This window comes from Echinops telfairi, unplaced genomic scaffold (assembly GCF_000313985.2).
Source record: "Echinops telfairi isolate 266 unplaced genomic scaffold, ASM31398v2 ScPeMD7_7469;HRSCAF=8507_1, whole genome shotgun sequence".
Lineage (NCBI taxonomy): Eukaryota > Metazoa > Chordata > Mammalia > Afrosoricida > Tenrecidae > Echinops > Echinops telfairi.
In genome coordinates this window covers 73967895-73979429 of record NW_022111373.1, presented here as the reverse complement: position 1 = coordinate 73979429, position 11535 = coordinate 73967895, and the positions used below count along the sequence as shown (strand labels likewise).

Genomic DNA, 11535 nt, shown 5'->3' with positions numbered 1-11535 from the left:
AAAAAAAAACCCCAACAAAACAAAACTCAGCTTGTATAGCAGGTGCCGGCTGGGGAGCCTCTGCAGGCTCAGCGTGCTGGTGGAGAAAGGCCAGCAGAGGCAGACGCGCCCATCTGAGGGTGGTGGGGACTTTGAGGAGGGGCAGCATTTTCAGCTCAGAAAATCCCAGGATAGTATCATCTGTGGAGAAAGAGATGGGGCCTGCCATCTCCCTTCTTCCTCTTGCCTCCACTTCCCCATCCCTCGGGGGCAAGGACACATTTCCTTCCTAAAGGCTCTATTTGCCTCTGTGCCCACTGGACCCATCTGTCTCCGCTCCAGACGGGACCCGAAGCCCACCGGGGTGGGGGCTCAGGAGCCCATAGTTCATCAGCCAGCCTGTGGGAGCTAATGACAGAGGAGAAGGGTCATCTAGGGAGTCATGGGACTTGGTGGCTCTGGGTGAGATGCATTGTAATTCAGAGAGAAAAATCAAGGATCGAAAGATGACTTGCTCTTGCTGGAGGAAGCAATTTGCAAGGCAGAGTTTTAGTCATTCAGTCTAGCATCAAAACTCCTACTGTGTTCAGATGCTTAACAGCAAATGGGCTTTCTCCTTTAAAGGAAAAAACATAACGTAAATCATTTGTTCACAGAAGAAATAAAAAACGCCCCGTGATGGTGGAATAAGTGAGTCACAGCCATTAGTCAGATTATGGCAAGACTGTCCCACAGGTTGTTCACGTCCTGGTTTCAGCATGAAGAATCCGGAGAGAACTCCTGAGTTCGCACTTGAGTTATCAAGGGCTGGGCTAAGCTGGACGTTTTGCCTGTTTCTGACCTTTGGGGGATTTCCGGCTATCAGAGTTGATGTGACTGAGCTGCAGGACCCGTCCTTCGTCACTCCTCTGTCTTGTTTTCCAAGTAACTCGCCCATCCCGTGCTCGGGGGAGTAACGGAAGTCGGTGCACGGGCAGTGAAGCAGCCTGATTCGAAGTGTGGCTGAGCTAACTGCGCCTCCAGAACAGTGTCTTAGTCATGAACCCAGGAAGTGTCAACCTCGACCGAAAGCATATTTCTAGTGTTAATGACTTCAGCTCATCATTCAACAGACAGCGATCGAACCTTAGCACAAAATCATTAACATGGGGAAATCTGATCATGAGAAAGCACTGCGTGTTCACCGTATCTCGAGTTCAGATGCAGTAGTTGAGGGAGTCACGGGCAGGGTAATCATTAGGAAGGAACATTTCATCGAGGGGCTCTGCAGACTGTGCAGAAGGAGCCCTGCAGGGCGGTGGGTGAGCCACTTGGCCGCCAGCCGAAAGGTGGGCAGTTGGAGCTCACTGACCACCCGGCAGGAGGAAGGTGTGCAGTCTGCTGCCCCAGACCTGCGGCCTTGGGAACCCAACGAGGCCTTCCACTTGGCCCTGAAGGGGTGGTCTGAGTCGGAAGCAATCCAACAGCCATCGGGCTATACTCGATGGGCACTTGGAGAACTTCTTAGGAAGCTTTTTCTAAGCTTGGGCTTGAGTTGGGGCTAACTTTGACATTGCAGGAAACGGTCATAACATGTCTAAAACATGAAGCTTTCACTATCGATACAGGTTATATATTACTTTTTAAACTTAGTTAACGCTTTTGTCTTTATTTTTGCAGACTGTCAAAATGAGAATAGCTGACTGGGGTTGTGGGGAGGGGGGTAGATACCCAGCTTGGAAAGTTCGTCCCCTGTGTGCCTTCCTGTCCTAGGGCTTGGGCCATTCTGGAAGTCCCTGACAGCCATAGAGTGGTGCTAGCAATATCACTGATTGCACATCTTCCATTTCTTAATATCTGTGAAAATTCTTGCCTTCTTAAAGCCTTCAGATTTTTTTTTTTAACTAAGTTGTTTGTCTGGAATCTAGCTAATGCTGCATTTAAACTCTGTCTCTCTTGTTTTACCAAACTTTGAACTACTGTAGATTCACAAGATTCATCGTGACTCGGGAGACAATTCTCAGACAGGTGAGAAGACTTCGCTTTCACTCGTACCCGGGTTGGCTAGAAACCAATGTTTAATTCCTCAGGGCTTGAAAGGGGCTTAAGATCCAGCAATATCATCTGAAGTCCTGACAGCCCTGGATGACTCTCCACGGAAATGCTCAGAACACAGGCAAGGTCAAGAACATCATTAGGCCGAAGCTGGAAGAAAATAACTAGGCAGAAGGGTCATAAATGTTGTTAGATCATTTAGGATGAGGCTCTATGGCTACAGCATTCCAATTAATTTTATAAAACTTCTCCCAGAACAGCCTGCTGTATAAATAGAATTCATGTATAGTCATTAATTGAACCTTTCTTTACAGAATCGATGTTTTAATGCCAAACTAAAATAAATGGTTATGAGGTGATGTAGAAAAATGCCTAAGACATTATAAAGTAAAAACAAAAACAAAAAAGTAAAAAGCAAGTAGCAGAACAATACAACATAATCCCATGACCATCTAAAAAGAAGACATGTATGCGCAAATGCACTATACAGTGAACCCTCACCACTTCGCGCTTCGACTTCCGCGGCTTCACTCTATCGCGGTTTTTGCGTAACAGCGCATGCTCTGTCATTACTGCCACTGATTGGCTCATACTGTACACGCTTCTGTCTGCATTGCTACGTATCGTAGCTACGTATCAGATGCATTTTTGCTTTTGGGTAATAAGAGTGTAATGGTGACTAAAGGGTGTTTTTTCATGTCCTCTATGCTCTAACTACGAAAATATTTGATTTACAAACAAGGAATCTTACTTCGCGGAATTTCATTTATCACGATCGGGTCTAGAACCGATTAACCGCGATAAACGAGGGTTCGCTGTATAACAGTCCTAACACACGTGCTAGATACTCAGTATGTGTGTGAACTCACTCACTTCTCCTAACTTCGCTCCGACTTGAATGCTCTCATGATGAGCCCGTTTGACAGTGGTGAGGACCGAGCCAGAGAGACAGTCAGATCCACAGATTCTCGTTGGCACACTGCACAGTTGAACTTTCACAGTTTGGCCCTGGACTCGGTTCCCTTGCCAGTGCGGCTTTCTTGGCACACTGGAGCATTCCTAAAGCATTCCTGCCTTTGTCTTCCGGGGAGTATGACCACCTGCTGCTGTGGACGATGCCTGCCTGCCTTGCCCCCAAGCTCAGCGCCCTGAGGGGTTGCAGTTGAGATTTCTCCGCTTGCTCCCGGGTGCTCCCTCAGAGAGCAAGTGGCCTGCAGGTGCCTGCTGCGGATGCTGACACTGAGGCCCCGACAGCGTTCACGGGTCCCGCTGATGGCGGACACTTAGACCTTGTTCTCAGGTGGCAGCAGAGTTTGGGAGTTATCGTTCAAAGTCAGCAAAACTGATGCAGAATCCCTTTGTTTTTATTTTGTTTATTTAATCATTTTGGGCGGCCTCGTACAACTCTTATCACAAGCCACACATCCATCCATTGTGTCAAGCACCTTTGTACATTTGTTGCCATCATCATTCTCCAAACATTTGCTTTCTACTTGAACCCTTGGTGTCAGCTCCTCATTTTTTCCCCTCCCTTCCTGCGCAGAATCCCTTTTGAAGGGCTTTTTCTTCCCTGAAAAAAGTGGGGACAGGGGTGAGAGTTTATGTAGCTAGTGGAAATGGGGGCGGGGGTGGGGAGCAGCATAGGATGCTGCGTGCTGTTCCCTCGCTTCTTGTGATCAGCGAGGTGTGTCATCTGATGAAGTCCCAGGCGGGGAGGACCTCGGTTCCCTCAACCTCAGACGGTCCCGAGGGTCCCCAAATGGGCCTGGATCTGTTGCTCAAATGAGACCCCCAGTGTCTCTGGCGCTCGCTGGTATTTTACCTCCTCACATAACCCCATAAGGATCTTCAGTGCCCAACTGAAGGGGCTGTGCTTTGGGTCAAAAGGGACCGAAAGAAGAAACAAACAGAACCCAGCTCTGGCCAGCGGTTCTCCGCCTTCCTCACGCCTCGACCCTTCATCCAGTTCCTCAGGCTGTGGTCACCCCCAACCATAGCGTTATTTTCGTTGCTACTTCATAACTGCAATTTTGCCACTGCTATGCATTGGGTGACCCCTGTGAAAGGGTCGTTCGCCCCCAAAGGGGTCACAACCCACAGGTTGAGAACCGCTGGGTTAGAAGATGCTTAAGCTTTTCAATTGGAAAATTACTTTAGAAACCCAACAAAACTGTGTTGGTTTGCAGCCTAGCAGCAAGTTAACACTATCGCTAAGGTAAAAATTTTTTTAAAAGTTCCCCTAAGATGTGTGCATAAGAAAATGTGGTGAAGAAAGCTGATGGTGCCCGGCTATCAAAAGATATAGCATCTAGGGTCTAAAAGGCTTGTAGGCAAACAAGCGGCCATCTAGCTCGGAAATAACAAAGTCCACAGAGAAGAGCACACGAGCCTGTGCGAACACGAAGTGTTGAAGGAAACAGGCAGCAGACACCAAAGAACAAAAACCATCATTGTGTGACCACCTTCCACACATAAACGCTGAAGACGAATGTGTGCATAAGTAAGTGTGGTGAAGAAGGCTGATGGTGCCCGGCTATCAAGACCTATAGCGTCTGGGACCTTAAAGGCTTGAAAGTAAACAAGCGGCCATCTAGCCCAGAAGTAATAAAGCCCACATGGAAGCAGCACACCAACATGTGTGATCATGAAGGGCCAAAGGGACCAGGCTTTAAACACTAAAGGTGGGGAGGGGGAATCATATCCTCATCAATGAGGGTGGCGCGTGATGGGGACCCAATGCCCACCTCTAGACAATTGGACATACCTTCCAGAGGGGTAGTGGGGAGATGAGTCACTTAGGGTACAGTATAGCAATAATGAAACCCACAACCTTCCTCTGGTTCTTAAACGCTTCCTCCCCCCAACTACCAGGACCCCAATTCTGCCTTGCAGACCTGGTTAGACCAGATGATGCACAGCGGGACAGATGGGAATTAGAAACACAGGGAATCTAGGACAGATGAACCTCTCAGGACCAGGGGTGACAGTGGCGATACCAGGAGGGAAAGGGGGTGAAGAAAGGAGGAATGGATCACAGGGAGCTACATATAACCTCCTCTCTGGGGAACGGGCAGCAGAAGGGTGGGTGAAGGGAGACGCCAGACAGTGTAATATAAGATGCAATAATAATTTATAAATTATTAAGGGCGCATGGGGGAGAGGGGAGGAGGAAGGGAAAGGGGAGGGGGAAGAAAAGGAAAATGAGCTGATTCCGGGAACCCAAGAGGCAAGCGAATTTTGGGAATAATGAGGGCAACAAATGTATAGATGTGTTTTATACAATTGATCTATGTATTGTGATGAATTGTATGAGCCCCAATAAATTGATTTAAAAATTAATTAATTAATTTTTAAAAATATGAGAGAAAAAAAGTTCCCCTAAGTTGTAATGTTTGCTTTCATAACAATATTTTGTTCGTGGAACTAAATCACCTCTGATGATAAGCTCCATTCGGGTGACGTCGTGCGATGCCACAGCCCCAGGCCTCATTCTTCACAGCGACGACGGATAGGTCTGTGCGTCGAGATAAACAGAACGCCGTTTACCATTTTTGTGATTATTGTACGGTGCTTAAAAAGTTAAGTTTGTTGTCCTTAGAGAACGGGGGAGCGGGGAGTCTCTGGTCATCGCCTGGGCATGGTGCTGAAAACGAGTCACCCCTCTCTCTCCTCTCACACCCTCAGAGTCTCACTCATTCAGATACAAGAGCAGGAGGAAAGAGTCCATTGACGTGAAATCCATATCCTCCCGGGGCAGCGACGGTAAGAGGCTTTTCAGATTTCTCTGACCTTTTCCAAGTCTGCACATGGACGAGGACTGTACCCCAGAATGCATCCGTATGGAAACTGCAAGGAATAGGGTTTCAACCAAACTGGCTGTTTTTATTCCCTTCGGAAAATATGTTAGTGTAGTTGTTGTGGGTTATTTAACTCTGCGATGCTCTGCATAGCCTTTGTCTTCTCTTTGAATGTGTCCCACGCTGGTTCCTTTGGTCACACACCCACCCAAGTTGAAGTTGTTTGTCCAAGGTGACTCTTGGTTGCTGGGACAGAATGGGCACCAGCGTCCTGGCTTCCCAACCTTCCAACAGACACCCATGTTTCCGTCCTGACCACGGGGCTTTCTACTCCTGGGAAGAGTCGCAGCCTCACGCGTGGCAGAGGACCTGTCCTGTAGGGTCACCGTGAGCCAACATCAACTGGATGGCAATGGCAGCGGGTCACTGCCACACCCCCTTACTTGCCCTCAATCATCTGTCCCAGGTAATGCTAGGAGCGTGGATTTAGCAAAACATCTCTACCCTGCGAGGCAGAAACTTGCCACACAGTTCTTGAGTTCCATCAACTCAGGCCTCAGTGACCAATTGGATTTTCAGAGAGACTAAAACGGCAAAGATGATTTTAGCATTCTATTTGTAGGTCCTGGGAAATTATAAGTAGTATTCACAGAAATGGGGAAGTCTCCGGACTGGCTGTAGTAAAGGTTGTGGAGCTGAGGATGAGCTTTGTTTCTTGTAGTGTTAAGAGAATCCGGGCCCCCTCCCACAGAGGGATGCCCTTTCTGCACTTAGACAAGTTGAGACACCAGAACCAGATATAACATCCTTGCCTTCTCTCTAGCACCAAGCCTACAGAACCGGCGCTATCCATCCATGGCCAGGATCCACTCCATGACCATTGAAGCTCCCATCACAAAGGTGAGTGGCAACGTATGCCCTTGCCTCCACCTCCACCCAGGGCTGCCTAGCAATGGGGGAGGTGCTGGAGGTAGAAATGAAATAGCATTGATATTACAGAGTTGATAGTCTAGTATAGGAAACAGGTATTAAACAAATCAGCATAACAGTTATGAATTAGAATTAGTGCTCTGAAGGGAAATGATAGTATTCTGTGAGTGAGGGAAGCGGTCTTAGAGTGAGACGGGTGGTCAGGGAAGCTTTCTCTGTAGCAGAAGTAGTCTTTAAAGTAGACTTGAAACATGAGAGATATTACAGTCCAAGCAGCAGGAAACACAAAATGGAAAACCCACTGAGGCAGAAAAAGGGCCTTCGGACATTTGAGCACTTTGGGGAACATCGAGGGCTAAGGGGGGAGGGGGGGAGATGGTGACATGGGATTGAGCAGGGCTGTTCGTGGACATGGAGGAGATCATCTAGGAAGGACTGTGGAGTGAGTGAAGGCCCAGGATTGGTTTTCGAGGAAGTCCAACCTTAACAAGTGAACTCAGAGAGGTCATTGGAGACATGAGTGCTATCGCGCAGTGCAGTGGGAAACAATCAGATGGTGCCTAGTTTTCAGAAAGAGTAGCATCTTGGGTCTTAAAGGCTTGTCTTAAAATAAGTAGCCATCTAAGTGAGGCATCTACTAAATCCATATGAAAGGAGCACACCAGCCTGTGTGATCCAAGGATTGCTAATCATAAAACCCAAATCTGAAGGAGGGAATGGTATCGGAGCTTAAATTCTGAACACCCAGCTTGAAGAAAGCTATCAATGACGGTGGAAGCCCCAAATCCACTTGCAGGGTTCCCACGTGGACTAACCCTCCAGTGAACCCCCTCTGACCATAGTCTGGTGAACAGCCTTGCTATCAACAGCAAGTTTTGTAAAGTCACTGATGGAAGATGTAGCTAGGCTAAAATGTAACACCTTATCATTTGTTCTCCTTTCTGATCCACTTTAAAGTTGTTTTTGATTTTAATATTTTCTGTTTGGGGAAGTTTTTCTCTGTTTTGTTTTGTCATTGTTGTTGTTGTTTTTTTTTGGAGAGGAGGATGGTTATTCTTGTTTTTGCCTTGTATGATTTTCTGGATATGAAACCCAGGATAGGTAAATCTATAGAGACGGTAACTGCATTAATAATTACCTAGTAAATATATTTATACATGATTATGGGGAAATAGATCTATGTGCATATATTTATAGGTTTAGTATTAAGGTAGCAGGTGGACATTGGGCCTCCATTCAAGTACTCCCTCAATGCAAGAACACTTTGTTCTATTAAACTGGCATTCCGTGATTCTCTCCTTCCTGACACAATCGATCAATGAAGACAAAGCAGGTACATAAGCAAATGTAGTGAAGAAAGCTGATGGTGCCGGGCTATCAAAAGATATAGCATCTGGGTTCTTAAAGGCAACAAAGCCCACATGGAAGAAGCACACCAGCCTGTGTAATCATGAGGTGTAGATGGGATAAAATAGCAGGCATCAAAGAATAAAAATCATATCATTGTGAATGAGGGGGAGTGCATAGTAGAGACCTAAAGCCCATCTGTAGGATACTGGACATCCCCATACAGAAGGGTCGCTGGGAGGAGACAAGTCAGTCAGGGTGCAGTGTAGTAACTGTGTAGTGATGAAACATACAATTTTCCTCTAGTTCTTAAATGCCCCCCTCCCCCACTATCATGATCCCAATTCTACCTTACAAATCTGGCTAGACCAGAGGATGTACACTGGTACAGATAGGAACTGGAAACACAGGGAATCCAGGACAGATGAACCCTTCAGGACCAGTGGTGAGAGTGGCGATACTGGGAGGGTGGAGGGAAGGTGGGGTAGAAAGGGAACCGATCACAAGAATCTACATATAATCCCCTCCCTGGGGGGACAGACAACAGAAAAGTAGGTGAAGGGAGACATCAGACAGTATAAGACATGACAAAATAATAATAATTTATAAGGATTCATGAGGTAGTGGGGGAAGGAAGGGAGGGGAAAAACTGAGGAGCTGATACCAAAGGCTCAAGTAGAAATCAAATGTTTTGAGAATGATGATGGCAACAAATGTACAAAAGTGCTTGACACATGGATGGATGGATGGATTGTGATAAGAGTTGTACGATCCCCCTATAAAATGATTTTAAAAAGAAAACTGAAATGAGCTTGGAGTTTTCAGTGACAAACAAGTTCATTTCAAACATAAATAAATAAATAAATAAACTTTACTCTAAAAAATAGTAATAATTACCCAGGGACCTGGCAGGAGGGTGAGGGGAGAAATGGGTAGCTGATAGCAATGAATATGAGAAGAATATGTTCTGAAATTGATTGTGAAGATTGCAGACTCATCATATGATTGAATGATTAAATTGCCAATGATTAAATTGTGAATTATATGCCAATAAACTTTCAGATAAAGGATCATTTTTTAAAAGAACTCGGGGAAAGGGGGCAGTGAAAGAGGCTGCGAGAAGAAGCCCCCGAGGAGGGTGCTTCCGTAGGAAGGAGCAGCGTTGTGAAAACGGGTGATTTTGAACAATGCCACGTGCAGTTCTCTCGTGTCGTGACGACTCCTGGCATGTGTGAGACGTTGGGAAACTACAAGCCTGCTCTTCTCAAGTGAATTCTTTTTCTCTCCTTCCTCAGGTCATAAACATAATCAATGCAGCCCAAGAAAACAGCCCCGTCACGGTTGCAGAAGCCTTGGATCGCGTGTTAGAAATTCTACGGACCACGGAACTGTACTCCCCGCAGTTGGGAGCCAAAGACGAAGACCCTCACACCAGTGACCTTGTTGGAGGCCTGATGACCGTGAGCGTTGGGGACGAGCTGAGGCTGGAGGGGGGCATGCAGTGCGCTTGTCTGGCACCGAGTAGATTCCGGCTCCTGGCACCCCGTGTGTCACAGCAGAGCTGTGCTCCAGACTTTTCAGGGGCTGATCGCTTGGAATTGGGTCCCCAGACCTTTCCTCAGAGGCTCCTCTGAGTGGGCTTGAGTGTTCCAAACGTTCCTATGGCAACGGGGCATGCTAACTCATCATCACTGTTTCCGCTCCCGAGGCTCCGAAGGCACTCGGGTGGGTTCAGGGTGAACTATGACTGGTAGTCACTCGCGGGGACATGCCTGGCGTCTGGGAAAACACCCGCCTAACCAAAAGCAACTGCATCAAAAATTATGTCGATGTGTAATATTAGTCAAGTGATTCTTACATTTCTCTTTCTATCTGGTTGACTGACCGTAACAATGAAAGATAATGTCGGAGATTTCTTATCACAGTGATAGGAAATAGGCTGTTAACTGAGGGCTATTACACAGGCCCTTGTTGACTTCTACTTCCTCATGATCTTGTACTTTATTGGACTGAGGTTCAAGGCTAGGTCTCCTTGGGCCTCAGGCTCTTTATCCATGTGATGAAAGGGTTTGAATTTAGACTGCAGCAGTTTTTAAAACCTTAGTTGTAGATTTTTTTTTATAAGAGCTTATATAGAAGCCTTCTTATAATCAGAAGAAAGCAGAGTGGCCCTGTTCTGGGGTGGGGTGCGGGGTTGGAATGTAGGGTGGTGAGTGGGAGAAATGCTGACCCGGGTAGCTCTCCAGGAAGCACCGCTCACTGAGAGCACCCATCCCGTTGCCGTGTCCCGATGTGCTATATTCCGCTGTAATCAGAAACAGGCGGCAATTTAAAGTGTTCCTCTGTGCTCCTCCTCAGAGGCAGAGACTGGAAGAATTCTTTGGGAGAAAAGACCAAGGGTCATTTTTCACATTAAAAAAAAAAATCCTTTTATTAGGGGCTCCTACAACTCTTATCACAATCCCCACATACATCAATTGTGTAAAGCACATTTGTACATTCACTGCCCTCGTCATTCTCAACACATTTGCTCTCCACTTAAGCCCCTGGCATCAGCTCCTCATTTTCCCCCTCCCTCCTCACTCCCCCCTCCCTCATGAACCTTGATACTTTATAAATTATTATTTTGTCATATGGTGACGATTTCTATCCAGCTCAGCCACCACAGGCAGGGCGCTGACTGGCTTCCTGGTCCATTCTCCATCTTCCTACTAACGGTCTCTGATGAGCTTCTGTTTGCCTCCTGCCCCTGGGCTGACCTGGCTCACCCATCTAAGGGCTCTGTAGGCTTCGGCCTCTAGAGAACACTGACAGGGCCAGTCAGCAGTGAGAGCAGGATGATTCGGACACGGACACTGGTTGTACTTTCTCCCACATCCCTCCCAATTGGCCCGCCTTCCTACTCCCCTGCCCCACCGTACCGTCTTGGGTGTGATCTCTAGGTAAAACCCTAGGGAAACGGCATGTCTCCCCCTTAGTTTTATGTGGTTTAGGAGGAGGAGGAGAGAGAGAAAGGCAAGAAACAATGAGGGAGTCCTTGTGATCAAGGTCTGAGAGGCAAGTTAGGGGTGCTCACTGTCATTTATCTGTTTACGTGATTTTTACAATTAAATTCTTGGCCTGAAGAGCCGAGATGGGACTTCAGGTGAATTTTAATATCGTTTTCAACCACACCACACACATTGGGGGACAACTGACAAATACACAGTTATAAGTGACTTTTAAGCAGAGATTTGCATACTTGGGGATCAAAGATAGAGGGAAGGAACGTAAAATTCTAGAGCATTCCAGGACTAGATCAGGTTCAAGGGTCTAGCAAGTAGCAGAAATCACATCAGAATTTTGTCTATTCCTTTTATGTTGCCTACCCAAAGACCTCAAAACCAGGAATGTTTTCTTTAAATGCTAGCTACTGCCATGCTCATGCTGCAAAACAGAAAAGAAAGTG

At 46.8% G+C, this 11535-nt stretch overlaps 1 protein-coding gene across 1 annotated transcript in view; it reads left to right on the top strand.

Annotated features, from left to right (window-relative positions):
- Nucleotides 1-11535, top strand: part of PDE8B (phosphodiesterase 8B) — a 164580-nt gene that overhangs the window by 117478 nt on the left and 35567 nt on the right. The window contains exons 10-13 of the mRNA XM_045285214.1: nt 1944-1986; nt 5698-5775; nt 6634-6710; nt 9383-9547. Coding sequence (XP_045141149.1) covers nt 1944-1986; nt 5698-5775; nt 6634-6710; nt 9383-9547 — 363 coding nt within the window. The remainder of the gene's footprint in view (nt 1-1943; nt 1987-5697; nt 5776-6633; nt 6711-9382; nt 9548-11535) is intronic.